Source organism: Motacilla alba, chromosome 5 (genome assembly GCF_015832195.1).
Source record: "Motacilla alba alba isolate MOTALB_02 chromosome 5, Motacilla_alba_V1.0_pri, whole genome shotgun sequence".
NCBI classification, from domain to species: Eukaryota; Metazoa; Chordata; class Aves; order Passeriformes; family Motacillidae; genus Motacilla; species Motacilla alba.
Window position 1 is genome coordinate 58,770,129 of NC_052020.1, and position 27,122 is coordinate 58,797,250.

Below are 27,122 nucleotides of genomic sequence, written 5' to 3' on the forward strand. Positions count from 1 at the left end.
AGAGACCAGAGAGGGAGTGGAGCCTCCATCAGTGCGGACATTCCAGAGCTGTCTGGCCACAAAGCTGCGCCCTGTGCTCTGGGATGACCCTGCTGGAGCAGGGAGATGGGACCAGAGGAGCCACTGCCGTCCCTTCCAGCTCTGCCTGTTCTGGCATTCTGCGCGTGGTGGGAGGGCTCATCACTGTCCCTGAGTCCCGGTGGCAGTGAGGGCTTTGCAAGCCCAAAGCGGTGACGGTGAGCTCCGGACACAGGTGTGCCTCGGACACAGGCGACCCCGCCGCCATCTCAGCGCCCCCGCGCCCCGCGGGACGCCAAGGGCAGGCCTCGCCCCCGCTCCCTCAGCGGCTTCACCTCCCTCACACCGCCAGCCAATGAGCGGCAAGTATGGGCGGGAAATTCCGCCATGCAGCCAATGAAAATTAAGAGCGGCCATTGGGCGACCAATAAGCATCCTCCTGTGGCGCTCCGGCGCTGCCAATCAGCTCCCGCGGTGAGGCCAGCGGGAGCGGGCGGTCCGCGCTGGCCAATGAGCGTTGGCGGGTGAGATTTGAAAGCGAGGCGGGGCGGCGCGCGGAAGGGCTGCGCGGCGCGCGGGGCCGGGGCAGGTAATGGCGGCCCGGGGGGACCGGGGGTCCCGGGCGGGATTTGGGAGCCCTGGACGGGCTTTGAGGGGTCAGGGGAACCGTGGCTCCCCGGCAATGCGCTCCGTAAGGGGTCCCGGCGTGGGGGTCTCGCCTGGCGGTGGAGCTGGCAGGGTGCTTCGCTGAGTTGCGGTGGGAGCAGCCGGAGGCGCTGGCGGGGACGGGGCTGAGGGGACAATCCCGGGCTGGCCCCGCACACCGGGCCTGGGCTGTGCCCCTCGGCCGCTCCCACCCCCGGGGCCCCTCTGGAAACCGTTGAGGCCAGGTTTCCCTCAGTCTCTACCCGCTTTAAAAGTAGCGATGTTTGCTGTTCCTGCTCTTGTTTTCTCACTGTTCAGCCTCAAATGTTTTCATGCTCACGTTGCTCTTTGGTTCTTCTTGTTAGTCAAAACCGTCTCTTTTCCTTTGCTGTTATTTATCAAAATAAACGATCAGCTGTACGTTAGCCAGTCACAAATCGTTTGTCACAAGGATTCTGTTCACAATCCTTTGTCACAAGGAGTCACAAGTCCTCTGTCCCTTTCTTGCTAATGATCATGTCCTGCTCTCTTTTCTCACTATTCAGCCTGAAAGAGCACCTAAAGGTTTTCATGCTCACATTGCACTTTTGTTCCTGTTGTTGGTCGCAAGTGTCTCTTTTCCTTTGCTGCTGTTTATCAAAATAAATGATCAGCTTTAATTTTTGGTACTGTACGTTAGCCAGCCACAAATCCTTTGTGTAAGCTCTCTGTTCCTTTCTTGCTAATAATCATGTCCTGCTCTGTTTGCTCACTATAAAGGAGCACCTGAATGCTTTCATGCTCATATTGCTGTTTGGTTCTTAGGGTGTTGTTGGTCAAAAGATTCTCTCTTCCTTCACTGCTATTTATCAAAATAAATGATCAGCTTCAATTTTTGGTATTATACATTAGCCAGTCACAAATCCTTTGTGTAAGCCCTTCGTCCCTTTCTTGCTAACAGTCTTTACTTGAGTTTTTGTCAATTTAAATACCAATTAATCTTCTAGGCTCCTGTTTGGGTAAGATACTCCACGGGAACAGTAACCTGGGAAGAAGAGGAGACAGGTATTTTTGTTCTAAACACATTTTTGGGCTGTTGAGCGTGACATCCATTTTTAATGAGCCCTCAGATATCACTGGTAACCTTGTTGTACTTAAAGGGTAAATTTAGGAGCTTTGTGCTGAAAGAGGATGAGTGTAGAGACTAAACTGCAGCTTTGAGGAATGTTTATCATCCACTGGGCTCCAAAGCCTGTTGCTTCTAGGACACAGATAGCAGAGATGTATTCCCACTGTTTTCTTTGTGTAATGCCATGTAATTACTAACAATTCTGTAATGATTAACTCTGTAATTACTAGCAGGATCAGTTCAAATATGATTATTGGAGATGCTCATTAATTAACCTCCCTTAATCACTTAAATGTCAAGCAGGGCAAATATGACCCATGAACTGCAGTGGAGTTTTTGCAGTCATCATTAACTGGCATTTTTAATCCATTTCTGAAAGCTGGAATGCAAGATGCAGGGCGAAGCCCAAGATATTCACAATTCAGGTGGTGCTGGTGTGGACCAGCTCTTCCAGGATTGTGTGCAGGAGATCCAGTCCCTGATTTTAGTTTTGATTTTTATTCCCCTTTGCTCTTTAAAAAAGGAGCACAATGCACTGATTTTGGTTTCTGTCCAAGCAATTTTTAGTTTCTAAAAAAACCCATAAATTTGGATTTTTTTTTTGTTTGGTTTTTAAAATTTGTTTTAAGCAATTCCAGGAGGTTGTGCAGGTGCTGTTGGTGCTGTGCAAGTTCCCCCCTCCATGAACACTTCCATGGGATGGGGAACAGGGAGCTGCCACTGACGGCATCTGAGCAGGCTTGGGCTGTATTCCTTCTTCCAACAGCTCAGCTTCTCTCCTTGACTGCTTTCCCATAAATATATCCACTTTATTATTTCTATTTTGCTGCTTTTTTTTCTTCTAACATTTGTGTTTTCCAGCTAGGCTGCTGGTTGAGTTTTTGGCTTTTGGTGGTGCACAGATGGGAAGGGGATGGACTTTAAGAAACCCTGTACACCCGTTGTCAAGGCTTTTCAGTTCAGTTCACTGGTGGTTCCTTCAGTTTGATCAGAGCATGCTGTCCTGAAATGGAGAGCCTCAGTAAATGCCTAAATTACCAATGAATTCATAACTGTTGGATGTCTGTTTAGCTCTGTCACCCTGCTTACTGTTTTCTGTAAGTGGTGGAAGATGAAATGTGTGATGCCTGGGGTGGAAAACCCTTGGCAAGCCAGGTTTCAGTGGGGATGCAGGGGATAACAGAATCCCAGAATGGTTTGGGTGGGAAGGGACCTTAAAACCCATCTTATTCCCATCCCCTGCCTTGGGCAGGGACACCTCCCACTATCCCAGAGTGCTCCAAACCCCATCCAACCTGGCCTTGGGCACTTCCAGGGATGGGACAGCTACAGCAGCATCTCTGGGCACCCTATACCAGGGCATCACCACCCTCACAGAGAAGAATTTCTTCCCAGTATCCCATCTACCCCTGCCCTCTGTCTGTTTACATCCATTCCCCCTTGTCCTGTCATTCCAGGCCCTCTCCACCTCTCCTGACCCCTTTAGGTTTGCACAGCAAGTTCTATCCAGCTGACAATTGACTTAAGGCTTCCTCAGGTTAAAAAAGATGGGGAAAATTCTGCTTGAAGTCACCACTATTGTGTTGGAGTTGCATCCTGGAAACATCCTGGTTCTGATGGCAAAATTCCTTGCTATCAGATGGGTCTAATCTAAATGGAATGTCGCTTCCAAGTATTGTCCTACAGCCCTGTCATTCACTTGTTCATCTCCTTAACGTGGAAAACAGCTGTGGAGGAAGCAACCCAGCCAATCCCAGGCATGGGTGCAGTGTCTCCTAATTCTGGGCCAGACTTGGTGACCATGAAACACCCAAACTGGTCCCTGCAATGAATAAAAATAATGGGAAATTGCTGAAAGGGTCGCTGCTGAAATTGTCATTTGAGTTTTCTCTGGTTGCATACAGAAATAAAGAATTAGGGCTTTGCTTATAACATCAACAAACTTTTAACAGAAATGGAAAACAAATCATGACAGTGTTTTCCTAATCACCGTGGTTGTTGTCTAAGGTCATCAGGATGGCTGCTACTTCCCAGTTTGCCAGTAGATACAAGAAGGATTTGAGTACAGAAGCCCTCAGAACCAAGGTTGCCCGCAGGAAATCCATCCTTCAGAAGGAGAACAGGCACAAGCTCTTCGAAAAGGGCCGGCAGCTGGGGCTGGCAGATGTCAACGTTCAGCTCTCCAAGGACAGGGGAATTTCTGAGCTCAAGGAAACCAGGGAGTTGTGCTCTCAAGAGAACAGCAATGTGAAACAGAGTAAGTAAATACTTGCTATAGACCTTTTTTAAGTGTTAAAAGTAAGTAGGTTTTGTAGCATTGTCACAGAAACCTAATAGCAGTCAACGTTTTAATTTGATAAAAAAGTTGAAGATTTAAAACCCTATCAGCCTTTCCAAGTGTTAAAATCAAGACAATAAAATCTTAATATAGCTGTACCTTCCTCACTGCTCCTGTGGTGTAAATGAAGCTTTGCTCTGGTTTGTCTGCAGCAGCTAAAGGAAGAATGCATTTTGTTATGAATATTCAATAGAAGTGCCTTTATGGTTGCTTTGTCCTTTAAGATGTGAAAAACTCCAGTCTAAAATACCATCTAGCATATAACTGAAACCTGTCATGTGCTTAGCAATGGGCAATTTTATATTATATATAAAATTATTAATGGGTAAATGCATAGGATGACTTTATTTTGAAAATGGCTAGTTTTTTGGCAACTTATTTTCCTCTCAGAAAATAGAGCCTGCATATATGCTGAATTCTGCCCCCTGGCTCTCCTGGATGCTTGTGGTCTAAGAAATTAAGTTAATATTTAAAAATGCTAACAGATTTTTTAAATATATGCTTTCACCTTTAATATTTTGATAGCAGAAGATTATTGGAGGATATTAATTTTTGAAGATTATTGGCGTGCAGTCTGTGTGTGTAATAGTATCAAATATGAAATTTAATAACTTTGTCTTGATCTTTAATAAATATCAACCTTAAGTGGATAATAATTTTTCAGGTAGACATAATTCAAGTTTGACAACATCTTAAGGTTTTTTTCTTTCATATAACTTCTGCCTCAGTTATTCTCAGCCTGAGTCAGACTTGGTATCTAAAGCTGAGTTTTCAATGGCATTGCAAGTGTTTGAGAAGAGAAACTGGTCCAAATAAACCAAATAACAAGATGAGGTGTTAATTTTCATACCCGTAGCCTTGCAAGCCTGTGAAATGGGAGTGAGTTTGTAGTAATCCTCAGGTGGATATTTGGGGAATTCTATTTGTAAGCTGAAATTTATCACAGAATTCCCTTTTAGTGGGAAGGGTTAAAACTCCTTAGAGATCCCAATCCTGCTCTTGATTTACGTTCTTCATCTAACTTGGCAAAGTTTACTGGAGTTTTCTCAGTTCTTGTTGGCTCAAAACCCATCTTTGTGAGTTTCTAGCACATCTGTGTTGCGTGTCTGCTGCAGGGGCAGCCCCAAGTGCAGCCACCAAGAGGATGAACGAGCGCAGGGAGATGCTGCAGCGCTACAAGGAGCAGAAGGAGCTGCGCAAACTGCAGGAGCAGAGAGAGAGAGCCAAGAAAGGGGTCTTCAAGGTTGGCCTCTACAGACCACCTGCGCCTGGGTTTCTTGCCCTTGCTGCTGAGGAACCTGCCGTAGCAAAGCCAAGAGAGAAGGTAACAATGGTAATATTTCATATCTGAATTCATTGCATCTGTGCACTCTGTTTAAATTGGTATTTGTGTACAAGATGTGCGTGCTATTCCAAATAAGCTGTTTATTTTGGAAATGCTTTATTAGTGTTATGATAAGGGAGTAATTTGGCTTATTCTCTTTTTTAAACAAAGCTGGAAATAGTACTAATGATATGTGGATTTTTTGTATTTGTGACTGTGCTCAGTTCAAAAACTGTAATGATTCATCCACAAATGAAAGAGCTGTGTTATTTTAGACCTAGTAACTTGTTCATATTTAGTCAACTCATCTTTGAAATCTTTCACACTTGACCCATTTTGCACAGGCACATTGTTTTTCACATTTATGCTTCTTGCTCAGTCTCTCAGTGACAAGAGGAAAAAGGAGTTTATTCACTCTCATTTCCTTGGGGATGTTTCCAGGCAGCTCCTGCTTTCTCTGGAAGGATTACTCGGTCAAGAGCCAAGATTCAAGAGGGAAAAAGCATGATACCAACTCTGATACCAACTGCATCTAAGTCCTCTACGGTTTGTTTTATATATATATAACTTCAGTGAATAAATTTAGAGAAAGGGATGCCATTTCAGATTCAGGGTAGTATCTTTACAAGTTTGATTAGATCAGTGCAAGCAGAAAAGAGCACAGGTCTTCTGGATCTGTTTGTCAATCAAGTTTTTCAAGATACTTAAACTGTTGCTTAAATATTTTTCTTCACTCTTTTTCTGACAATTTATTAACTAGTTGGATAATGCACAATAACATATCCCTAAACCAATCTATTTTAAGTTATTCTTAATGTCTCTCTACTTTTTAAAGCCCCCTATCCCAAATTATTTTAATTTACTGTAATCTAGGATAGATAGATGATTTTCTGGAAATCTGATACTTCACAAAAATCCTGGTTTTCTTCTCCTAGGTCAGTGCCCACGGGCAGAGTGTGCGCTCTACACAGGCAGGACATAAACAGATGAGTACAGCCAAAGTGGCTGAAAAAGAGAAAGGTATGGAAATACAGCTGAACCTGAAAGTTGGGTGTTTTCTGGGGAAAGATCCACATTTTTGACACATTTTTGGGTGTAGGAAGGAAGGAGGAGGTTTTAAGATGGCCATTCCAAGGGCAGCAGCTGGGGGATTATCAAGTGTGTGGCTCCAGGGACCACAGGAGGTTATTGCCTCCATAGGCTGGGGGAAATGGAATGCAGGGTCCTGACAGTCCTGGTTACTGATTATTCCCCCTGGGAGAGGGAAAAGAAACAGGTCAGTAGGCAAATTGCACAACTGCCAGATGCCTCAGCTCCTGGAGCTGTGCAGAGGTTTCTGTCTGCCTCAAGAAGAATATCACAGGTAGTGACTGCTGTTAGAAAAGAGCAAGTGCCTTCTGTGTCTGTCACTTTGTGCCACAATTACAGATATTTCTTAAGAAAACAGCAATTAAAAATAAACAACCTCTGCCACCTTTAAGGGATTGGAATATCTTGGATCAGAAACTCTTCTTCACAGCTCAGTGATATCCTTAAGTAGATACAACCAAGTCATGTGGAATGTTGGTGTTAATGCAAGATATTCAGTAATTCAGAGTGAAATGACTTTCACATCATTAATCTAATCAAATCAGCAAGCTGCAGACCTTTATTTAATTTCAGTAGTGCCTTTGGTGAATACTGAAAAGATGTATTATTAGTGTTTGATGTAACAATTCAAATGTTTAATTTTTGCAAAATGGTTATTTCTTTCTAAAATTGATTATTTCTTTTGTACTGAATCAAGGATATTCATGATGTGTACTTAAACTTCCCTGCCCATGGCAGGGAGGTTGGAATGAGGTGATCCTTAATGTCCCTTCCAACCCAAACCATTCTGTGGTTCTTTGAAACACCAATATATAAATATTTGGGAAGTGAATGTTTGATAAACCCAATGTTGCAGTTATTTACACAGTGATTTTTTTCCCCTAGCTTTTCGTTCTAGCTTGTACAGAATCACAGCTTGACAATAAGGACAGGAATAGCATTTACAGTAACCAAGTGGGGATTTCAGACAGGCAGGGAATAGAATAAAGAGCTCCCATGAAATTTGTCTGTGCAGGAAAGTGCCGTCATTTAAAAAAACCTGTTAGAAACAGTGCTAAAATACAAAGATGAAAATGATGAAGATGGGTAATACAGTGCATGAACTTGTCATGTTTTATAAAATATTTCAGAGCAAATTAGTCTTAGCAGTACTTTGTAAGATTGCATTAAATTCTGATCTTGGAAATCTTTCATATAATGGCCAGGGCATCGCTTTGTTACACCAATGGTTTGCTTTAGCTTCCAGCTGTGCAAATAACCATGGCAAAGATATTAATCTAAAAAACTTCATCTCTAAAACAGGGAGGGCCTTGACTCTGCTTGCAGGGAGCAGTGGGAAGCATTCCTTAGCTTTGTGCATGGCATCAAGCACACTGATGGACCTGTGCAGTAAAACCACCTCCAGTCAGGATCCCTCTGTGCATTGCCTGGGTGCCAGGGCCAAGCTGTGCTCTGAACTGACCCAACCCTGTTGATTCTGGCAAACCCATGCAACTGATAACTGCTGGTGCATTTCTCTGATTTCTCCAAAATGGAAACTTTCAGTTTACTGAAATTACTTGAGTGCAGCTCCTTATTAAACTTGGAATCTCTGGGATTAATCTCTCTTGCAGTGTTGCAGACTGCAGCCCAGGCAGCCCCGAGTGTGAGAGTCACCAGAGCAGCTGCCTCTGCAGCCAGGCAGGTGCTGAAACCAACTGCTGCTGCTGCTGGTAAGTGAGGCAGAGCTGTGTAGCTCAGCTGTACCTCAGACTGCATTTAAATCATGCCAAATTATCATCTAAGAAAAGGGCTAAATGCTGGATCACTCAGACTCTTGGCTGCAGCTCTAGTGCAGTATCTACATCAGCATGTCGAAACCAGCACTTCCCACAAAACCCATCAGTGTGGAGCATCCGTGTCCACATGGTAATTGCAAACTCAAAGAACAAAGCCAGCCCTGGTAGAGATTGGCACTTTGGCTGTTTATGGCCATATAACTATTAAATGTGTGAGCAGGAACATCTCTGGAAGAGATGAGAGCCTTTGTTCTTCAGGTAAGGAATTTCTCTTTGTGTTTGCCTGTTCAGTGGAATTCAGTCCACCAACAGAATTCCTATGCCATATAGAAATTAAAAAACTGAACTCAAATTGGCTTGACACTCTCTCTCCGACCTTTTAGGAAATAAGGTGACTTTTATATTTACTACATGGCAAGATCTAAAGATTGATGGCTTACTGAATCTGTTTTCTTGGTGATACATCTGTTACTAGGCTGTTAAATCCTAGGCCAGGCTTTCTTTTGAATGAACTTGTGCAATGCTCTTTCTTCCCTCTAGCCACCTCCCACCCAAGAAATAAAACAGTCTCTCCCTATCTTTAGCAACTGGATTTTTATGGCAGTGTTTTGGTGAAAGATTACATGAATCAGATGCCTTTTTGACCTCTGGGAGTGTGTCTTTTTGTAGGTAACCAGTCACAGAGAAAGGCAGCAAACGTAGGAAAGCAGAAGAAAGCTGTCAAACCTGATCCCATAAAGGTAGGTCATGTAATAGTTGAAATGGAAAAGCAGTAAAACTCATTTAAGAGCCAATAACTGTGTCGTTGTAGCTCAAGTGCTCAAACATAAAAGTAGTAATTTCAGTAATAAGCTAGAATTTGGGAAGGAGTTGTATGTATTTATACTGCCTATTTTAAAAATTAAGATCAAATTTAGTGCTCATATAGAATCGTAGAATACTGTGACTTGGAAGAGACCCACAAGGATCATCCCAGTCCAGCTGCTGGCCCTTCACAGGACAACCCCAAGAATTCCACCGTGGATATGGACATGGCTGATGAATGATGTGATTACTAATCAGGATTTGGACAATGATTTAAAATAGACAAGTTCTCGCATGACATATATCTGATGTTTTAACTAGTCAAAAAAACCCCAAAGAACAACCAGGACAGCTTTGCTGGTTTAATCTAGCAGCTGTAAATTTTGTGCAGTTCATTCCTTTTTAAAGTGTATTCTGACTGGATCCTTTTCCTGCTCAGGTAACAATATGAGACTCTAGAAGTTGTAGAAATAAACACAATTTTAGGGTTCGAACCACCAAAAAATAAAGCTGGAAATGCTGTTCTCTGCAAAGGAGAACACTATTCTGTGCTTGATTTACAGCTGAAGGCAGTCTTTGTGGTTCTTGGTGTCATCACTTCCAGAATTTTTTATGCATTCATGTGCAGACAGTTCTGTGCAAGAGCTCTCCATGATTTTTTCCTTGTTTTGCTTCACTCTTCCCTCTCACACCTCCCTTCTCCACCTTGTTCCTGTAACCAGAGCTGTGCTTTAGAGTGTTTGAGATTGTGCAATCACACCCAAACGGGAGGTGAGAGCATTTTTATCTTCCTTGGACAAGCACCTCTTCACAGGCAGGAGTCCCTGCCAGCTGGTAACCACAGGCAGCTCGGTTGAAAAGGTTGGCTAAAAGCAAAATTCAGGGTTTACATTCCTAGCAGAGGTGACTGAAGTGTAACAAGACTTTCAGTGGATTGAAGATGCATATTTTCTTGAAAAACACCCAAAGTTTTTCTGGCTGGCTTGAGCTAACAATCTCAGTTAGGTATCTCAGAAATGTGTTCTGTGTGACTGACTGGTCACTCGTCTCATAAGAATGTGAATTATTGTTTAATTTTTTTCTCCTCTTTTAATGACATTCTGTGGTGCTAACTGCACTTGTCTTGGGTTGCATTCCTCAGCTATCAGCCTATTCCAGCTTGTTTTTCAGTCTTTGGATTGGAGTATGTGCATAAACCATGATTATTCAACAGTCATAGTTGGATTTGGAGCCAGTAATTCTGCTCTTGAGGATTTTATCACCTTAAACCTTTTATTTCTAGCAGTGGGAGCAAGCATTTGTCAATTTTAATGATTATTTTGGTTGGTAAGGTGTTCTGCTTTAGCTCCTGGAGTGGATTGTTGCATTCTTTGTAGTGAAGTGTTATATTCTGCCTCTAGAATGATTTGCAGGTGTCAAAAATGTTTGGACTTGTTGGTAACTCACCACTTTTGTCCAGGTGTGCTGGTTCAGGAGCTGATTTATCTTAAGCTGTTCCCTTCCTGGTGGCTTTCAGACACTCATGTTATAATTCAGCCCATGCCTATTGCAAACACACGATTGATTTGATGATTTGATTTGTCTATCTGTGCTGTTACAGGTAATTTCTTCTAAACATGAAGTGGAGACAAATGCTGGAGTGGATCCAGGGCTGAAAAGTTCTGCAGCTGATTCCAAACACTCACTGTCAGTAGAGCTTCAGCAAGAGCAAACCTCAGTGGAAAACAACAGTTTTTCTCCAAGGAGACCCAGAACACGCTCCTTTGCACCTCAAAACTTTGTGTTTCAGCCTCTGAGTGGATTGGCAACCTACACTGTGACACCCATGTCTCCTTCAAGGGCAAATGCTTTTTTGACACCCAGTGCTGTCTGGAATTTTTCAAAATCTCCAGTGTAAGAGTCTTCCTTCTAACAGGGCCTAAAATGCAAGTGAACCTCTGTGGGGATGCAAAAAAATCATTTTTCTATAGAAAGATTTACTTTGTAACAAAATGTTGTGGTGTTGTAACACCTGATCCTCATGGTTTCTGTCATTGCTTAAATGTGGACTTTACACAACAGCAGATATAATCCATTATTCTGTCCATGCTTGAGGAGCAGCTGTCAAAGACTCTGCCCTGTATCTGCCTGCACTGATTTATTTGAGTTCTCTGGTGTTGTGGGGAGGTTTGCCTTCTAAACTGTGCATTTCTGTGAAATTGGCCATATTTGATGTCACTTTCCCATTGTGTCTTAACTAAATGGACTTTTGTTTGTTTCCAGCAAAATATTTGAAAAATCCAGTGAAACCAAAGCACGAAAGCCTAATTTAAAAAGTCAAACTTCACCTTCTGTTAAAGGCATTCAAGAACAGCAAATGACCACAAGTTTGAAAGGAGGAGGTAGGAAGTTCACGTTTAGTTTATGCTGATGCTTTTAATTATCACCAGATTCTGAACAAGTTCCTTTCATTCCTTTTCAGCAGGTGAATCAGATGAGAGAACTTCCACTCAGAGATCAAGCAACACAACTCCTGTCTCAACAGCACTTGCAGTGAAGTCAGATGATACAAGAGAGCAAGAGCACGATGTGCCCTATTTCAGGTTTGGGTTCACTTGATTCACTTCCCTGATATCCATTTGAAGGTTCTTAATAAGAAAAATTAGATTTTTTTCCAAAGATCAGCTTAATTTAATGGTGATTGGGGTCTGTCAGCTGTGACCTGAGCAGGCAGACATTCATGTTTTCCTTTTTATACCTTAAGGTACAAAAGGCACCTTTTGTACCTGTTTTCCTTGCACCTAAGTGCAAGCAAAGAATGTAAAATTTTGGAGACTAACACCTTGTCCTAAGGATCATGAGCTTGAAAGCAGTAGAAAAGAAATTGCACCTCAGCCCCTCAGCAAAATAAAACAATCTAATCTTCAGCTCAGAGACTGTCGATTCTCTGAGAGCAAAAGGATAGTAACCATTAACAGCCACCACAAGTCAGGAAATTCTCCAAATCCTTATTTTTTCTCTATCCTTGTACTTTCAGAAACATTCTTCGGGCTGAGACAGAGAGGCTGCTGTCTCAGTGCCTGCAGTGGGAAGGAAACCTTGAGCTGGACATTCCAGAGGATGGTAAGAGTGAGCTGCAACAGGCACCAGAAGGGAGGCTCTGGGAACTGAATGGGACAGAGAGAAGGACATGGATGTGCTGTTTGCAAAGTAGCAAAAAAAATTCTGCAAAGCTGCACCAGAGAAAGTTTAGAGTTGGATCTGCCCCAATAACAGAATCTCCTAGTCCTAAAATCTGTGTAGCACTTGCAGTGATGGTGATTGATAAAGTGGCCAAAGTGCACATCAAAATTGTTGTTCTATTGCCAGTCAGTATTTAAATGTAGGCACTTTAACCAAGCTGATTTTTAAAAATAAGCTTAGTTTTTAATGTGGAATAAGTGCCCTTATCTGGGAAAATATAGATGACTCCAGCAATGCTTATCTTTAAGACTTGAGAGAGTAATTTTTTGTGAAAGAAGCAGCTTCAGAGCATTTCAGTGGACAGGAAAGCTCCATCTGAATTGAACTGCAGGTTTGCAATAGGTGGGACAACAAATTCCAGACTCCTCAGACACTTATTTATCCAAGATATCCTGTATTTTTTTTTCTTCTTGCTACCAGCTAAAGACCTGATTCGCTCCACGGTTGGTCAGACAAGGCTGCTCATAGGAGAAAGGTTCAAACAGTTTGAAGGACTGGTTGATAATTGTGAATTTAAACGAGGTGAAAAAGAAACGACGTGCACAGACCTGGATGGATTTTGGGATATGATTAATTTTCAGGTATGTGCTTGCATGTTAACTTAGTAGGATAAAAATGATGGAGTTATTTATGAACCAAGTATTGAAACTGTTTTTTTTTAATATATTCAGGTTTTATTTTTTTATCTTTAATGTAAAAAATGTACGTCCTTGTTTTGACACTGTGACAGTGAATAGTTGCAGTTGGGATACTGTGACTTAAAATTCATGGACCAGTTCTTCTGTTGTGTGTTCCTGTGGCCTGTGTGCCTTGTCTGTCTCTGGAATGAATCTATTTGGCCAAATCTTACTCTGCTTTGGAGTGAGGATGCAGTCACAATGTCTACCTCCCAGTTCTTGGAAAATTCCTGAAGCTCACCTGAAAACAAGAGGTTCCATGCTTCAGTATGAGAATAATGCAGAAACTAAATAACTCTGTTTAGGTCTGAGCTAAGGTGGCAGAGAACCTTCATCTCTTTTCCTCTGTTGCTTTCTTTAGTTTCAGAAAGAAATATAATCTGAATTATCAAAAGAGCTCTCAACAGTATTTGTAAATCAGCACTCAACAAAGGAGTTTGTAGGTAGTTAAATGAACTGCAGAGATGGATTTGTTATGGTCCTAGTCACAGGTTTTGTGTTCTCTGCAGAAAGCTTAGGAGTTTGATCTGCTTCTTCAGAAGTAGTCAGAGATGTTTCCTGCGGTATGGAAGACTCTCCTTGTTTGAATAAAGATTATTTTACAATGTCTTCTTTTGCTTTCCTTAAATGTGACCAACAGATTGAAGATGTGAATAAAAAATTTGATAATCTGGTGAAGCTTCAAGACAATGAGTGGCAGGCACTTGATGTCCCAAGCAAAGCAGTTGTCAAGGTATGAATAGCCTCTGAAGCACATCTTGCATGGCTTCTTTAGCTATATTGAATATCAAGTGACATTCCTCTCAGGGTGCACCCTTCTCCCTCCCCTCTCTTGTATTATTTGGTGGGTTTAGTCCTAGTTGCCTCTCTTGCTTGGTAAGATTAGAACTAAGAATTAACAATGTCTTTTTTGGAGTCATTGGATTCTGTGCTAGTAACACAAATCTCTTAAATTTAGAATATAATCTTACTCTTCAGATGTGAAACAATTTATCTGGGCCGCTGGCTTAACTGGAAAGTAAACCAGCCAGGAATTTGGGAGTGACTGCCAGTTTTGAGCAGGGAGTGCTCCATTGTGATGGTGTCCCATTAAGCCAACACCATGGGTGGCTTTAAACTGCTGCTTCTCTAAGCACAAATGGATCTGACACTCTCCAAAATAAGTTAGTGCTTATTGCAAAATAAGCTGTAATGTGAGTTGTTTTATCTACTCCTTGGTTTGAAATATAGAATTGCTTCTGAATATCAAGTTGTATTTGCATTGACTAAACTCTTAAGTTCCTTGAGACTGCTTAACTAATCATAACATTGAGATGAAGATGGGTAAGAAACTCCAGGCATGGGAAATCAGAGGGAATGTGGTCTCTGGGAGCTGCCCATAAATGCCAGAACTCTTCAGGTGGTACAAAACACAACTTCCCTTGGAAAACTGAATGCCAAGAGAGGCTTCACTGAATGCCTGGAGTCTGTCCTGTGGTTACACTGTGTCCCTGCCACTAGGAGTCCCTGCATCCCAGTACTTCCAAAATCTTACTGAATTTATTAGGAAAAAAGTTATATTGAGGATTTTTGAACTGCAGATTCAGTTGAAAAAAAAAATATTAATATTGTCATCACAGACTTACTTTAACAGCTGGATGGCAGCCCAAGAGATGCTGGGGATGGGCAGAGGCCCTGATGCATGAAATTATAGAATTGTTGTGGTGGGAGAAGTCACCAAGTCCAACCATTCCCCCAGCACTGGCAATGCCACCACCATCCGTCCCCAAGTGCCACATCACGTGGTTTTTCAATCCCTCCAGGGATGGGGACTCCACCGTTTCCTGGGCATCTGTGCCAGGGCTGGACAACCCTTTCAGTGAAAATATTTTTCCTGATATCCAATCCAAACCTCCTCTGGTGCAAATTGATCCAGTTCCTCTGCTCCTGTCCCTGTTCCCTGGGAGCAGAGCCTGATCCCCCCCGGCTGTCCCCTCCTGGCAGGGAGCTGTGCAGAGCCACAAGGTCCCCCCCGAGCCTCTTTTTGCTCCGTGCTGTGCCTGTGGCAGCAGCACCTGGGTAGAGATTCACGTGTAATTGCTCCTGTGCAGAATTCCCAGGTGTGACCCAGCTTTCTTTCATTCCAGAAAAAGGCAGTGCCAAGTGGGGTGCCCAAGGCCAAGGTGGAAGCAGCTGCCAGAGCTGCTGCCCGGAGCCGCCTGGCCTCTGTCAAAGCAGCCATGAGGGACAAAATGAAGCAGGGGGGAGCTGCTGAGGATACCCAGCAGGAGAAGCTGCCAGAGGTAGAAAAAGTGGTTTTTGAAGCAGGATTTTTCAGGATTGAAAGCCCTGTGAAGAACTTTTCAGGTAGGTGAAGCTTAATCGTGATTTCTGTGATCTGAAAGGACCAAAGAGAGTTTAATGCATTTCACTGGGGAGAGGAATTGTGCTGTTTGTTCTGGCTGCAGCTCCAGGACTGGACACGCTGTTTCAACCAGTGACTGATTGCATCAGGGCTCCAAAGTAAACTGGTGTACGTGAATGTGCTGATTTGAGTGGTTATGGCAGCATGAAATCCCTGCTTAGACAGAGGTGAAATAGCTGGTTCGTGTTTTTCCAGCATAAATTTAATAATGGCATTCTAATCTGAGCATTCCCAGATTCAGCTGATGAGCCTCTTCATCGAAGTCAATGCCAGCTCACATCCTCTAATTGTAGGACAGGAACTGGGATTTTTTTTTTTTTTCATTTTAACTAAACCTCTTGCAGTGCTGTCTTCAAAGCTGCAAATAAAGTCCACTCATAATCTGTGCTCATGGTTAACAAGATTGTAACATAATCCAGTTTGCTATAAAAGCTGTTTAATAGTTCAGGTTTTTTTAACAGGTGCTCAAAATATAACTTCATTTTCAGCATTTTATCTTATTGACATCTATATGCAGCCAGTATTTCCAGTACTTCTGCTTCTCTCAGATTTCTAGTTCATAATTTGATTTTAAATTCCTTTTTTTGGGTGCAGATCTCTCTTCTCATGACAAAATTAACAATTTTTTTTCATGTGCCTCTTGTTAGTAGGGGGGAACTTCTGAAAAGCTTTGAGCAACACTGGGTTTAAGCCAACTCCAGTAGAGAATCTGTTACAAGCATCAGTTCTGAATCTGTGTCTTTTAAACTCTATTAAAATTACATAATTTGAAAGATGGAAGTTAATAATTTCAATTTCTCTTTGCAAGTGTATATAAGATTTTTATCTAGTATTTGTATAAGATGATTCAGCAAGCAGAAAACAATTGTGTCCCTGGTTAGAATCACAAAGATCAGTTCATTTCAGCTTCTGGAAAGTAGGAATGACATATGAAACACATTTTCCAGGTTTGCTTCCAAGGACCCCTGGAAAACTGGCAAATCCTAGATCATCCATGAGATCTTTGCTTTCTTCTCCCCTCTGTAACCCTGAGGATGCACCTGCAAAACAAACCCCATCAGCCCTCAAAGGCTTCCACCCAGCACAGAGTTTGAAAATGGACCAGCTTCCCACTGAACAAACTCCCCCATTGGATAAACTCCCTGAAGGTCTTCAACAAAGGTAGGCATGTTAAAGCAGCTTTTAATTAACCTTGTACAAATCATTTTAGAGTTGGAACTGGAAGACTGGATGTTAAAACCCATTAAATGTTACCTTTTGATTTGGCAGTGATAAAGTTTGCAAAGTACTTGTGACTTTTCCTTCCCTTAAGCAAACATTAAGAGCTTTGCCCAAATGTCATTTTGCTGCTGGGGTAGAAGTTTGTTTGCCCAGGAAGTTTGACTTTGATGTAGCTCACCAGTGCCAACCAAGGCAGCAAAACTGCTGAACAAATTGTAAGATTAGTTGGACAAGTCAGAAGGTGATTGATGAAGATGATTGAGAAGAATGAAAATGTTTTGGTTTCTCTTCCAGCATTTCTGTGGTTGCAGAAGAAATGTGTCTGGCTGCTGGCACAGCAGAGGGAAATCAGGTAAGTCATGCATTTTTCATGGACGTGCTTTAAATGCTCTGTTTTTTTAGCAAAAGAAAAATTCTTCTGATTACCCCAGCCACTTGGACTTCTGATCAAATCCTCACTTAGAAATCGTGTGTATTCCTCAGGGCAGTGCTTTTTTCCTCTGGGTGGACAAAGGTGGGGACTGCTGCAGTTTGGAGACCTTGTCTTGCTCTTCAGAGCTGTATTTTGGAGCTCCTGGCTGCTCCAGGAGGACACTTGTCACTTGGACAATCAATGTCCCTAGGAGTCCACCACCTCCTGTTTTCTGGTGTGGATTTTTAAATGCATTTAAAGTATAATAATGCTTTGTGTAATATATGTAATAGAATAATAATGTAATAGAATAATGCATTAAGTGCATTTATGGACCTTGACAAAAGTAACAGCACTCAGTCCTCAGAGCATCCTCCACAGCAGAGCATTGGGCTCTTAATCTCCTTAATTAGTAAAAAGAACTAATCCAAGTGTCAGAAATCCATGTCCTGAAATGTCTGAAGGCTTGGTGACATTGCCTGTGTTGGAGTAGCCTTAAAAAAGCAGGAATGTGGCCTCTGATTCAGATGATACTGTGCTGCCAGTGAAAGTCAGTGCTTTGGAGTCAATCATCCTTGAGTGACTTTCATTGGAAACGGAGTCTTTAAATTTTGTTACTGCTTGGATCTGTGCATGACTGCAGCACTCATTTCCCCTCCCATCCCCCTACGTATAATATAAATTTTAAAAATCCTTGTTATTAATTTTTCTTATGGCTTTTACTTCATCCTTTCTCTATTAAAATGAGAGTTGGTGATTTCACTCTCTGGGGAAACCTTTCAGCATTGCTGATGGGTTTTTCTGGAGGAAAAGTCGCCAGATAACACTTGAAGTTCAAAACCCTCTTTCCTGTGGAAGAACTTCCCTTATACTGTCAGAGGGATTTTCGGGCTTTAAAGGGTGTTTGGGATTTGAGTCACAGCCTTGGCCTGCCTGTGCCTTGCTCGGTGCCTGGAGTTAAATCTCTCCTGAACTGCCCATAAGATCTGTAGGTGAGATGTGTGGACTTGGTCTGACAGAACAAGGACATGGTTGGGAACAGAGAAAATCCCTGTTTTTCAGGTCCTGGGAGATTCTAGCAGTGAACCAAAAGCAGCGGATGGCATGGAAGAGATGGAACTGTCTGCTGCAGAGCAGGGACAAGACATCATCATGTGCAGCCCAGAGAAGGAGACAAACTCTGCTCAGTCTGGAGAGCCACAAATCCATCAGACAGGTGCTTATCTCAGAGCTGCGTGGTGCAGCTCGGGGGGCATTGCTGGGGCCTTCTGTCATCCTAAGGACTTAGGGTAATCTGAATATTACTCTTTGAAATCAGATTGATTTGTGGGTGCTGTTAGAAAAGCCTCCCTTAGCTGCTGTGACTTAAACACACATTGCACACGAGCAAAGAGTGCCCCTGGATTTCTCTGAATCATTTCTGAGGGATATGTGAAGCAGAAAGCTAATATAAAGAAATAAATACAGTTTAGAGTTTGGATTTCCTCTTTTAATAAATACAGAAAGCAATACTGTTTTTTCAGCTTTGGCAGCATCAGACTAACTTTTATTTTTTTTAAATTATGTACTTATTTTTCAGATGTTTCATGCAGTGATTTGACACTCATTGACAGAAATCCTTTTGATATGGTAAGTTGACCTTCAAGTTTATTCGACTAAGGCACGCTGCACGTTGCAGGACTGTTCACCTTTGCTGCAGACTGAGTAACTGCACAAAGAAAATTAAACTCTTAAAGATGTTATCTAACCAATTGATGTAGCTTTACATACAAACCACATTCCAGCTGTCTCTTTGCTGGGCTCACACTGGTATTGCTTATTGCACATGATGAGTGTAGGATGAATCAAGACATTTGTAGCAGGACAATGTCTGATTCTTGTCAGATTGAGCCTTTAAATTGTGTTTCTTACAAATATCCTTGTAGATATTCACTAACAGCCTTTTTTTTTCCTTCCTGGAATTTTTTAAGTCTACCCCAAATCTTTTTTAATCACCTCAGCATTTAGAGCTGGAAGTAACATTCAGCAGGGAAAAGCAGGTGTGTAAAAGCTTTCACATTGAATGCAATTAATAGAATTTGAGTGTAGGTTTTCTTGTGAAAAATCCTCTTTAAAATATGGATTACTGACTTGAGTAAGGAGTGTCTGTCTTCAGCACGGACCATGTGTAATCACCTTTTATTTTATACCTGGGAAATAAGCTTGCAAAATTGCTCTTGGGGAAATCAGAGTCCTTCCAGTGCTCTGTGGTTCAAGTGTTCCTCCAGCCTGACTCCCCCCTCTGGCTCCTCCCACAGCCCTTGCTGGATGCTGAGCTTCCCTTCACTCCAGTCAAGACCAGAGCCCAGAAGTTTGCAGCAGCTGAAGTATTCAGTGACCTCATCGTGTTTTCTCCTGTTGGTCCCTCTGGGGATCAATGAAAAGTGACTTTAAATGCAAAATGTGTAAATGCTATGAACAGGAAGCCCGCAGAAGGAATCTGGAACACAATCTGCTACCCTGGAACTGTGTTGAGAGAGGAGGAGTAGCCATGGCAATGGATCTGATAATGGGGTTTGTATCATTTGATGGTGCAGCTGTGATGTACCAAGCTCTGCTGCACATCGGTAGTGGGCTGTGTTCTGGTGATCTCTGCTGTATCCTCTGGCTGTAAATTCTGACTGCAACCTGAAGCATTTTTATGTTGGTATCATTTAATGTATTTCCTGTCTCCTCCAGGTTGTAAAAGTGTTCACCTTTAAGCTTTTCTACCCTGATCTGACTGACCTCATGACTTACTGTTATTACAAGGGGCACAGCTGTGCCTGTGCCCTGTATCTGCTGGCAGGGCACCCTCTGGGGTGAGACCCAGCCTGTTCCCTCCCCAGAACACTCTGCCTTGCTCTGGGGGTACCTGTGCACCCCCAGGCTGCAGTGTCTGCTGTGGTAACATCTGCCTCAGCACCAGCTCCGCCAGGGTTGGATGCATGCAGTTCTTTCCTGGGAAAGTTTTCCTGGTGTGTAACAGCCACTGGATTTGTAATCCCAGAAACTAACTCAGAACAAGGATTTCTAAGTCAGATAATACCTTTTCTTGGTGATGTATTGAAAATATGTATTGCTATTATTTCCTTTAAGGATGCAGTTTTCTACTGAGTATCTTAAGGACCCATGTTTTCTACTTGTTTTTGACATGTTTATGCTCAGTCTCTTCTCTCATCTTGTTCCTTGTGCCTTCCCCATCCAGACTGTAACATATTTGTGCACAAGGAGCATGCCAGTTCTAGAGACTGTGGGTTTGAGGAGAAGCATTACAGTACCACCACTTGTTATGTTTTAACAATACCTCACTGGGCTTCTTCTTGCACTGGTGACCTGAGTGTAACACACACATCCTTCCACCAGCCTTGATCCCAAACCAAGCAGAGATTTCAGTCCCTCAGCAGAAAGTGTTGCTGCCACTGCCAGGGGTTAAGTTTTAACCTGGAAGCTGTGTACTGATTACACTGAATAAAGAGAGGGAGCTGAAGTGTGCTGGAATCCATTTTCTTCATTTCTAACTCCAGTTCTAGGGATCATTCAGGTATCTTTTAATGACTTTCCTTCTGGAAAATGGTTTGGGTTGGGAGGGAGCTCAAAGCCCATCCAGTTCCAGCCCCTGCCATGGGCAGGGACACCTTCCACTCTCCCAGACTGCTCCAAGCCCCATCCAACCTGGTCTGGAACACTTCCAGGGCTGGGGCAGCCACAGCTTCTCCACGCTGGTGGTAGCAGTGCGCTGCTCTAGACTGCTGCATCTGCTGGAAATTTTAAGGACTCTGCTTGTAACTTGGCACTCAAAGTATAAAAGGAGTCACTGTTATAAAACAGCATGAGCCACGTCAGAGAAAGCTTTGGAAACTTCAGTGGTGGCTGTTGCACTGTTGTTTTCCAGACAAGGCTGCAGTGACTCACAGCGAAGGGAACATACTTCTGTTTTCTTTTTTTACCAGCCTGACTCACAGGATGAACTTGCCAATAAAACACCCCACCCTTGAAACTGCTCTTGACTCACCCAGGGGTGATGAGTGGGGAGCAGCACGAGCCTCGTGACCCGTTCATGGAGTACCTAACACTTGTAGGGGTGGGATCTCCCTGGGGTGGGAAATGTTCCTGGGACAGACTGGTTTGGGCCCCCAAAAGTGAAGGACAGGGATGGCTTCTCCAGCCATGGTCTAGCAGAGAGATTTTTCTTCCTCCAGCTCTGAACCCTCTCCTGAAATGCCTCATCCTGGTCAGGCTTGGAGGGTGTCAGGTTTTCTCTGTGCTTCCTGGAGGATTGCTGCCCCCGTCCACAGGGGCAGAACGCCACAGGCTGCTTTCCCAAGTTCCTCTCCACAGAAATCAAACTCCTTGTTGCTGCCTCTACAGCAGGAGTTCAGCTCCTTCCACACCAGAGCTCAGCGCGCCTGGAGCGTGTCTCATCTTTCGAGAAATTATTAAACCCCAATTTTACAGGTTAAATGTTTTATTACCTCACAGTGAGCTGCTGAGAAGGCACTTGTGTTACACATAGAAGAGCAGGCTTTGCCCAGAGTCCCCCCCAGTTAAATCATGGTGGGCACCACGCTGGTGAGGGCGATGTCCCCCCCGATGCAGAGCTTGGTGACCTCGTTCAGCCTCTTCTCGCGGAAGTTGTACTGCAGCAAGTGCGCGTCGTTCACGGCCACCTTGAAGTGATCCGTCTCACAAAGGACCTGGAGCTGGAATCAAAACCCCGGATCAGCCCCAAAAGCAGGCTGGATTTGTTCTAGGAGAAGTTTTAAGCCGCACACCCGAGCAGGCTGGCACTGGCTGGAGGCTGCTGCCAGCTGAGTCCAGCCCTGGGGCGTGCGGAGGAGCTGCAACACCAGCGACCTTTGCCTTCCCAAAACTCTCCTGCGCTCTCCCTCCTCCGAGTTCCAGCCCAGTTTCTGCCTCCTCATCCCTATGCCAGTCCCTCAAAGCAAGACTCCACATTGTGAACCTCCTTTGCAGGGAAAAACACCTCGTGAGGAGCTGCCAGCAGGGAAAACACATTATAGAAACCTGTCCAACCACTGTGCAGAACAACAGTGTAAATAAAGAGGGTTTCATAATCCATGGGGATACCAGAACAGAGGAGAAGTTATGTCCTGGGCAGCTGGAGCTGCAGGAGGGGGTCAGAAGAGCTGGAAGGTGCTGTAGGGACAGCCAGGAAAGCACTTGGGGTGGCTGCCCCAGAAACAGCCCAGGGAGCTGATTCCTGTGCAAAAGCAGCATTGTCCTTGCACAGGTGTTGCTGCCCAAGCCCTCTCAGTGCTTTTGGTGCAATGAGACTGAGCTGGGATGGGTTTTTCTGGTACCTTGAAGGGTTTTCCAGCTTCAAATGGAAACCTGGGAGCTGTCCTCTCCTCCTTCCCCCAGGTATTTTGGAACATGGAGTTGCAGACGATGACTTTCCTGTTGTCTTCGTTGAAGCGGGGGTTGAAGTGGAAGGCAACGTCATTCCCTCTCTTGAAATCCAGTGCAAACCTGCAAAAACAATAATGGAGTTGCTGCTTTTGCCACAAAACCCCTGAACTCTGTTGCAGGGCTTCCCAAAAATAGCAAAGAGAAAATCCCACAGACCCCGTAGGGCAACAGCTTGGCATTTACACATTTGTTTGGTGGAGTATTTGATATTCCACCAGGCAGGGGCTATTCAGGAATGGAAAGCAAATTCCAGCCCCCCTGCTCCACCCAGCAGTGCCCCATGGAAGCCCCCCACCCTCGGAGCTGGACCCCCCAGTACCTGTTTGGGTTGGGGTTCACAGTCCCAGTGATGGTGATGAGCAGCCGAGGGACGAGTCCTGCCTGCAGGGGCAGCTCAAAGGGGACTTTCTGGGAGACAACAGGCATTTGGTATCAGCAAAAAATCATGTCAAAAGCCCAGTGCCACCCCTGGGGACAGCCAGCCCCAGACCCCTCCCATGGCCAAGCAAAATCAGCCACTGAGGACACAGAAAGCCTCATCGTGATGGAGCCGTTACCATTGGAGAGGTTGGTCCTCCCTGAGGAGGAGCTGGTCCTCCCTGTGGAGCTGTTGGTCCCCCCTGAGGAGCAGAAGGCCCAAATCCAGGGCCACTGGATGGTTGTCCTGGGGCAGGAAACGGCCCTGTTGCTGGTGGAGCTCCAGGGAATGCTCCAGGTGCTCCTGGATACGCTGCTGATCCTCCAGGATAAGCTCCAGGGTATGCTCCTGGTGCTGCAGGGAATACTCCAGGTCCTGGAGGACAGGTTCCAGGTGCTCCAGGATAGGTTCCAGGTGCTCCAGGATAGGCTCCAGGTGCTCCAGGATAGGCTGGGAAGGCACCAGGAGCTGCTGGTTGGTTCCCCCAGGCGGGCCAGCCCTGGGCTGGGGGGGCGCAGGGGGCTGGGTTGTTGCTGTTGGCCAAGGCATCAGATAACTGGGGACAGAGGAGAGGACAAAGGTCAGGCTGGGGAGATTCCTGCTGGGATCACACTGAGCTCTCCAAAGTCCATCTCTGGTGGCCTGCAGCGTGGCCAAGGGCAAGAGCTCAGCTCTCAGCTGCTCCCTGGGCTTTTCCAGAAAACTGCTGACAGAGCTGGAGAGGGTTTGGGCATTGAGCAGCTTAGCAAGGATGTGTTCCCTCCCATCCCAGCCAAAGGTCTCTGCTTCAAGGCCACAGGCACAGCCCCCACGGTTTTTTAGAGAAATCCATACTTACAGAGAAACCGTCTGACATCTTTCCTAAAAAAAAAATAAAATAAAAGGAAGTGTCAGTCATTCTTCACCTGCCCCATCCAAAAAGCAGAGTTTTTGAGGGGAGGGACAGTTTAGTGGCAATCGATGGGGATTGCTGAGTTGCCATCACGTACCTGCCCTGCAGAGCTGACAGCCCCGGTGCCAAAGAGCAAATCCTGTCCAACACCTGGGGGATAAACGGGAGGCACTGCTGGGAGCAGCCTCAACGCCCTGGGGTGAACCCCCGGGATGACTCCACCACCGAGCTCACCGCACTGCCAGCGCCATTCAACCCCCCAGCCCTGAGGCTCCATCCAGGATTGCCATTCCCATAAAAAAAAAACCCCAAACGGGATCCCCGGGAGTGCAGGGGCAGCAGCAGCCCGGAGCTGTGCGGGAGCTGCAACGCCAGCGCAGCACAGCGGGGACACGCAGCCACCCTGTGACACGCGGGATGGCCTGGAGTGGGCACAGGAGGGTGGCAGCCACCCAGACAGGTCCCCTTTCTCCTGCCGTGCATCCACAGCTGTCCCATTCCGGCCGGAGGGCACCAGGGACAGGGAGGGACAGCAGATAAAAGCTGCTTTGCAAGTTTTGTGAGTCCACAAACACACGGAGAACACACACACACACACACACACCTGCCTGTGCACAGGAACAGCCCCAGCTGGGAGCCTCCCGTCAAAGGGAGCATTCATAAGAGGAGGGAACAGGGAGAGCCAGAAACGAGGAAAGGAAAGGAAAAATCCAAATTTAAAGCAGAGAAGGCAAATTCTCTTTGAAAGAAACGTTCAGATGCACAAAGCTCGCAGGAGGTGTGGCTGCCCTGCCCCAGGAATAACAAACCCCCAGCTTCACAGCTAGCAAATCATTCCTCTCCCTGCAAAACACTCGTTCTCCTGAGCCCGGGGGCTTTTTAAGGCAGAAATCCAGTGGCCGGGAGTGTTTGGGCAGCCCATCTCTCCCAAAGCTTGATTTGCCTTCCGGGCTCTCTCCAAAGGCCAGGGTTTGCCCTAGCTTGGCAGGTGAAGCCAGGGCTGCAGGCACAGCCAGGTCAGGTGTGCTGCTCCGCTGGAGGTCCTGCATGGTGCCCCTGGAACACCCTGGGAACAGCAGCTCTGTTCCCTCAGGATCCCCTGGGACAGGGTGACCAGAGCCTCGTGTCCCCCAGACAGCTCTGGGGACACGTCTGGGCAGTTTGGAGGCTGTACCCCAAATCCCCAAAACTCACTAATCCTCTGCCACCGCTGATCCTCTGCAGCCAGGCCTGGAGCCCAGGGTCACCTCCTCTCTCCAGCACTGCTGGAGCTCCTGGAGCTCTGGAAGTGCCCTCTGGGTTATCTGCCATGGGGAGGGGCTTCCTCCCACCTTCTTCAGCAGTGCCCCAGTGATGGGTTGCAGAGAATCACAGCACCAGTGGGGCCGGAAAAGCCCTCTGAGCACATCCAGCCCAACCATTCCCCCGGCACCGTGTCCCCGAGTGCCACATCCACGTGGCTTTTAAATCCCTCCAGGGATGGGAACTCCACCACTGCCCTGAGCAGCTGTGCCAGGGCTGGGCAACCTTTTCCATGAAGGAATTTTCCCTAATATCCAATTAAACCTCCTCTAGTGCAACGTGGGGCCATTTCCTCTCATCCTGTCTCTTGTTCCCAGGGAGCAGAGCCTGAATCCCTCTCAGATCCACCCTCCTGTCAGGGAGTTGTGGAGAGTGAGAAGGTCCCCCCTGAGCCTCCTTTTCTGCAGGCTGAGCCCTCCCAGCTCCTTCAGCTGCTCCTCATCTAGTGCTTGAGCTCTGATTTCCAGCAGCATTTGGGCAGCTGAGCTCAGCTCACCTGAGCTCTCCCTGCCCCGACAGAGGATCAGCTGCAGGGAAATCCCAGAGCTGACCCCAAACACTCCCTATGTTCACAGCAAGTGGGAAAAACCTTCTATTTGGGGAAGAAACACCAGTTCTCTCCCCTTTGGTGCTACTCCTGCAGAATTCAAATAAAACCATTCACTCCTAAACGTAACTGCCAGAATAGAAAAACAAAAATGGCTCATATTAAGAGGCATTTCTTACAAAGTCCAGTCAGTATCTCCTGTCTTCGACTGTCAGCTTATTATAATGGGCTTCTTTCTTCACCCTGCAGGGATTTTGGGGCATGGGCAGGGCTGTCCAGCCCCCCCAGGAACCTCAAACACCCCTGGAGCTGCTCCACAGTCACCATCCCTCCACCATCCCTAAACCCAGCCGGGGCTTTCCATGCTGTCCAGCCCCCCCTGGAGCTGCAAACACCCCTGGGCTCCCCACAATCACCATCCCTCCACCATCCCTAAATCCAGTGAGGGATTTCCAGGCTGTCCAGCCCCCCAGGAACCTCAAACACCCCTGGAGCTGCTCCACAGTCACCATCCCTCCATCACCCCTAAATCCAGTGAGGGATTTCCAGGCTATCCAGCCCCCCCAGAGCTGCAAACACCCTTGGGGCTCCCCACAGTCACCATCCCTCCACCATCCCTAAATCCAGTGAGGGATTTCCAGGCTATCCAGCCCCCCAGGAGCTGCAAACACCCCTGGAGCTGCTCCACAATCCCCATCCCTCCATCACCCCTAAATCCAGTGAGGACTTTTCGGGCTGTCCAGCCCCCCAGGAGCTGCAAACACCCTTGGGGCTCCCCACAGTCACCATCCCTCCATCACCCCTAAATCCAGTGAGGGATTTCCAGGCTGTCCAGCCCCCCAGGAGCTGCTCCACAGTCACCATTCCTCCACCATCCCTAAATCCAGTGAGGGATTTCCAAGCTATCCAGCCCCCCAGGAGCTGCAAACACCCTTGGGGCTGCTCCACAATCACCATCCCGAGGGATTTCCAGGCTGTCCAGCTCCTCCGGAGCTGCAAACACCCCTGGAGCTGCTCCACAATCCCCATCCCTCCATCACCCCTAAACCCAGCCGGGGCTCTCCGTTCTCCCCGAGCCGCAGAGCCCGCGGCGCTCCCGCCTGTCCCACCTATAATTCGCATATTACACTGAATGTGTATTAAGCACTCCCAGGGCACAAGCGCGCCCCAAACCCTTCCTTCCCAAGGATTTTTGCGCCTCATCCCCCTGTTCGCCCCGGGCTGCCCCATCCCTCACCTGCGTGCGGCGGCTCCGCGGCGCTCTGCGCTCCCGCTCCGGGACACGGCGGGACCCGCCCGGGCCGGGGCGGGGCCGGGGCGGTGCCGGCGCCGGGGACACCCGCGACAGCCCGCGGCAGCCGTGTGTTCCCCTCGTCAGCGGTGACATCACCAGCGGGGGATGCTGACAGGGAATGTTTGGGTTTTCGGGCTGTTTGCGCCTTGCGCGGGTCCGCTCCCGGCGCGGCGGCTCC

General features: G+C 46.0%; 2 protein-coding genes across 7 annotated transcripts; one reads left to right on the plus strand and one right to left on the minus strand.

The window, feature by feature from the left end:
- The first annotated feature begins 547 nt into the window (after positions 1–547).
- On the plus strand, positions 548–21,012 carry DLGAP5 (DLG associated protein 5). Of its 4 annotated transcripts, none has more exons than XM_038139544.1 (20): positions 548–607; positions 1,650–1,707; positions 3,779–4,028; positions 5,225–5,433; positions 5,875–5,979; positions 6,369–6,453; positions 8,136–8,234; positions 8,970–9,040; positions 10,705–10,997; positions 11,367–11,485; positions 11,566–11,686; positions 12,121–12,206; positions 12,747–12,907; positions 13,644–13,736; positions 15,130–15,349; positions 16,355–16,568; positions 16,923–16,980; positions 18,103–18,256; positions 18,620–18,669; positions 19,338–21,012. In XM_038139544.1, exons 3-20 carry the CDS (start codon positions 3,788–3,790, stop codon positions 19,458–19,460), a joined length of 2,502 nt encoding a protein of 833 aa, XP_037995472.1. In that variant the 5' UTR covers positions 548–607; positions 1,650–1,707; positions 3,779–3,787; the 3' UTR covers positions 19,461–21,012. The 4 variants fall into 4 exon arrangements, with proteins under 4 accessions (XP_037995472.1, XP_037995475.1, XP_037995474.1 ...); XM_038139547.1 differs by having other exon boundaries at positions 11,569–11,686; XM_038139546.1 differs by having other exon boundaries at positions 590–607; positions 1,650–1,661.
- Positions 21,013–21,508: 496 nt separating this feature from the next.
- On the minus strand, positions 21,509–26,961 carry LGALS3 (galectin 3). 3 transcript variants are annotated; one of them, XM_038139548.1, is made up of 7 exons: positions 26,888–26,961; positions 23,899–23,951; positions 23,748–23,770; positions 23,049–23,465; positions 22,811–22,899; positions 22,383–22,551; positions 21,509–21,761 (listed from the first exon to the last, which is right to left on the minus strand). In XM_038139548.1, exons 3-7 carry the CDS (start codon positions 23,763–23,765, stop codon positions 21,606–21,608), a joined length of 849 nt encoding a protein of 282 aa, XP_037995476.1. In that variant the 5' UTR covers positions 23,766–23,770; positions 23,899–23,951; positions 26,888–26,961; the 3' UTR covers positions 21,509–21,605. The 3 variants fall into 3 exon arrangements, with proteins under 3 accessions (XP_037995476.1, XP_037995477.1, XP_037995478.1); XM_038139549.1 differs by lacking the exon at positions 26,888–26,961 and adding an exon at positions 25,830–25,893; XM_038139550.1 differs by lacking the exon at positions 26,888–26,961 and adding an exon at positions 24,996–25,443.
- Between the last annotated feature and the right edge of the window lie 161 nt (positions 26,962–27,122).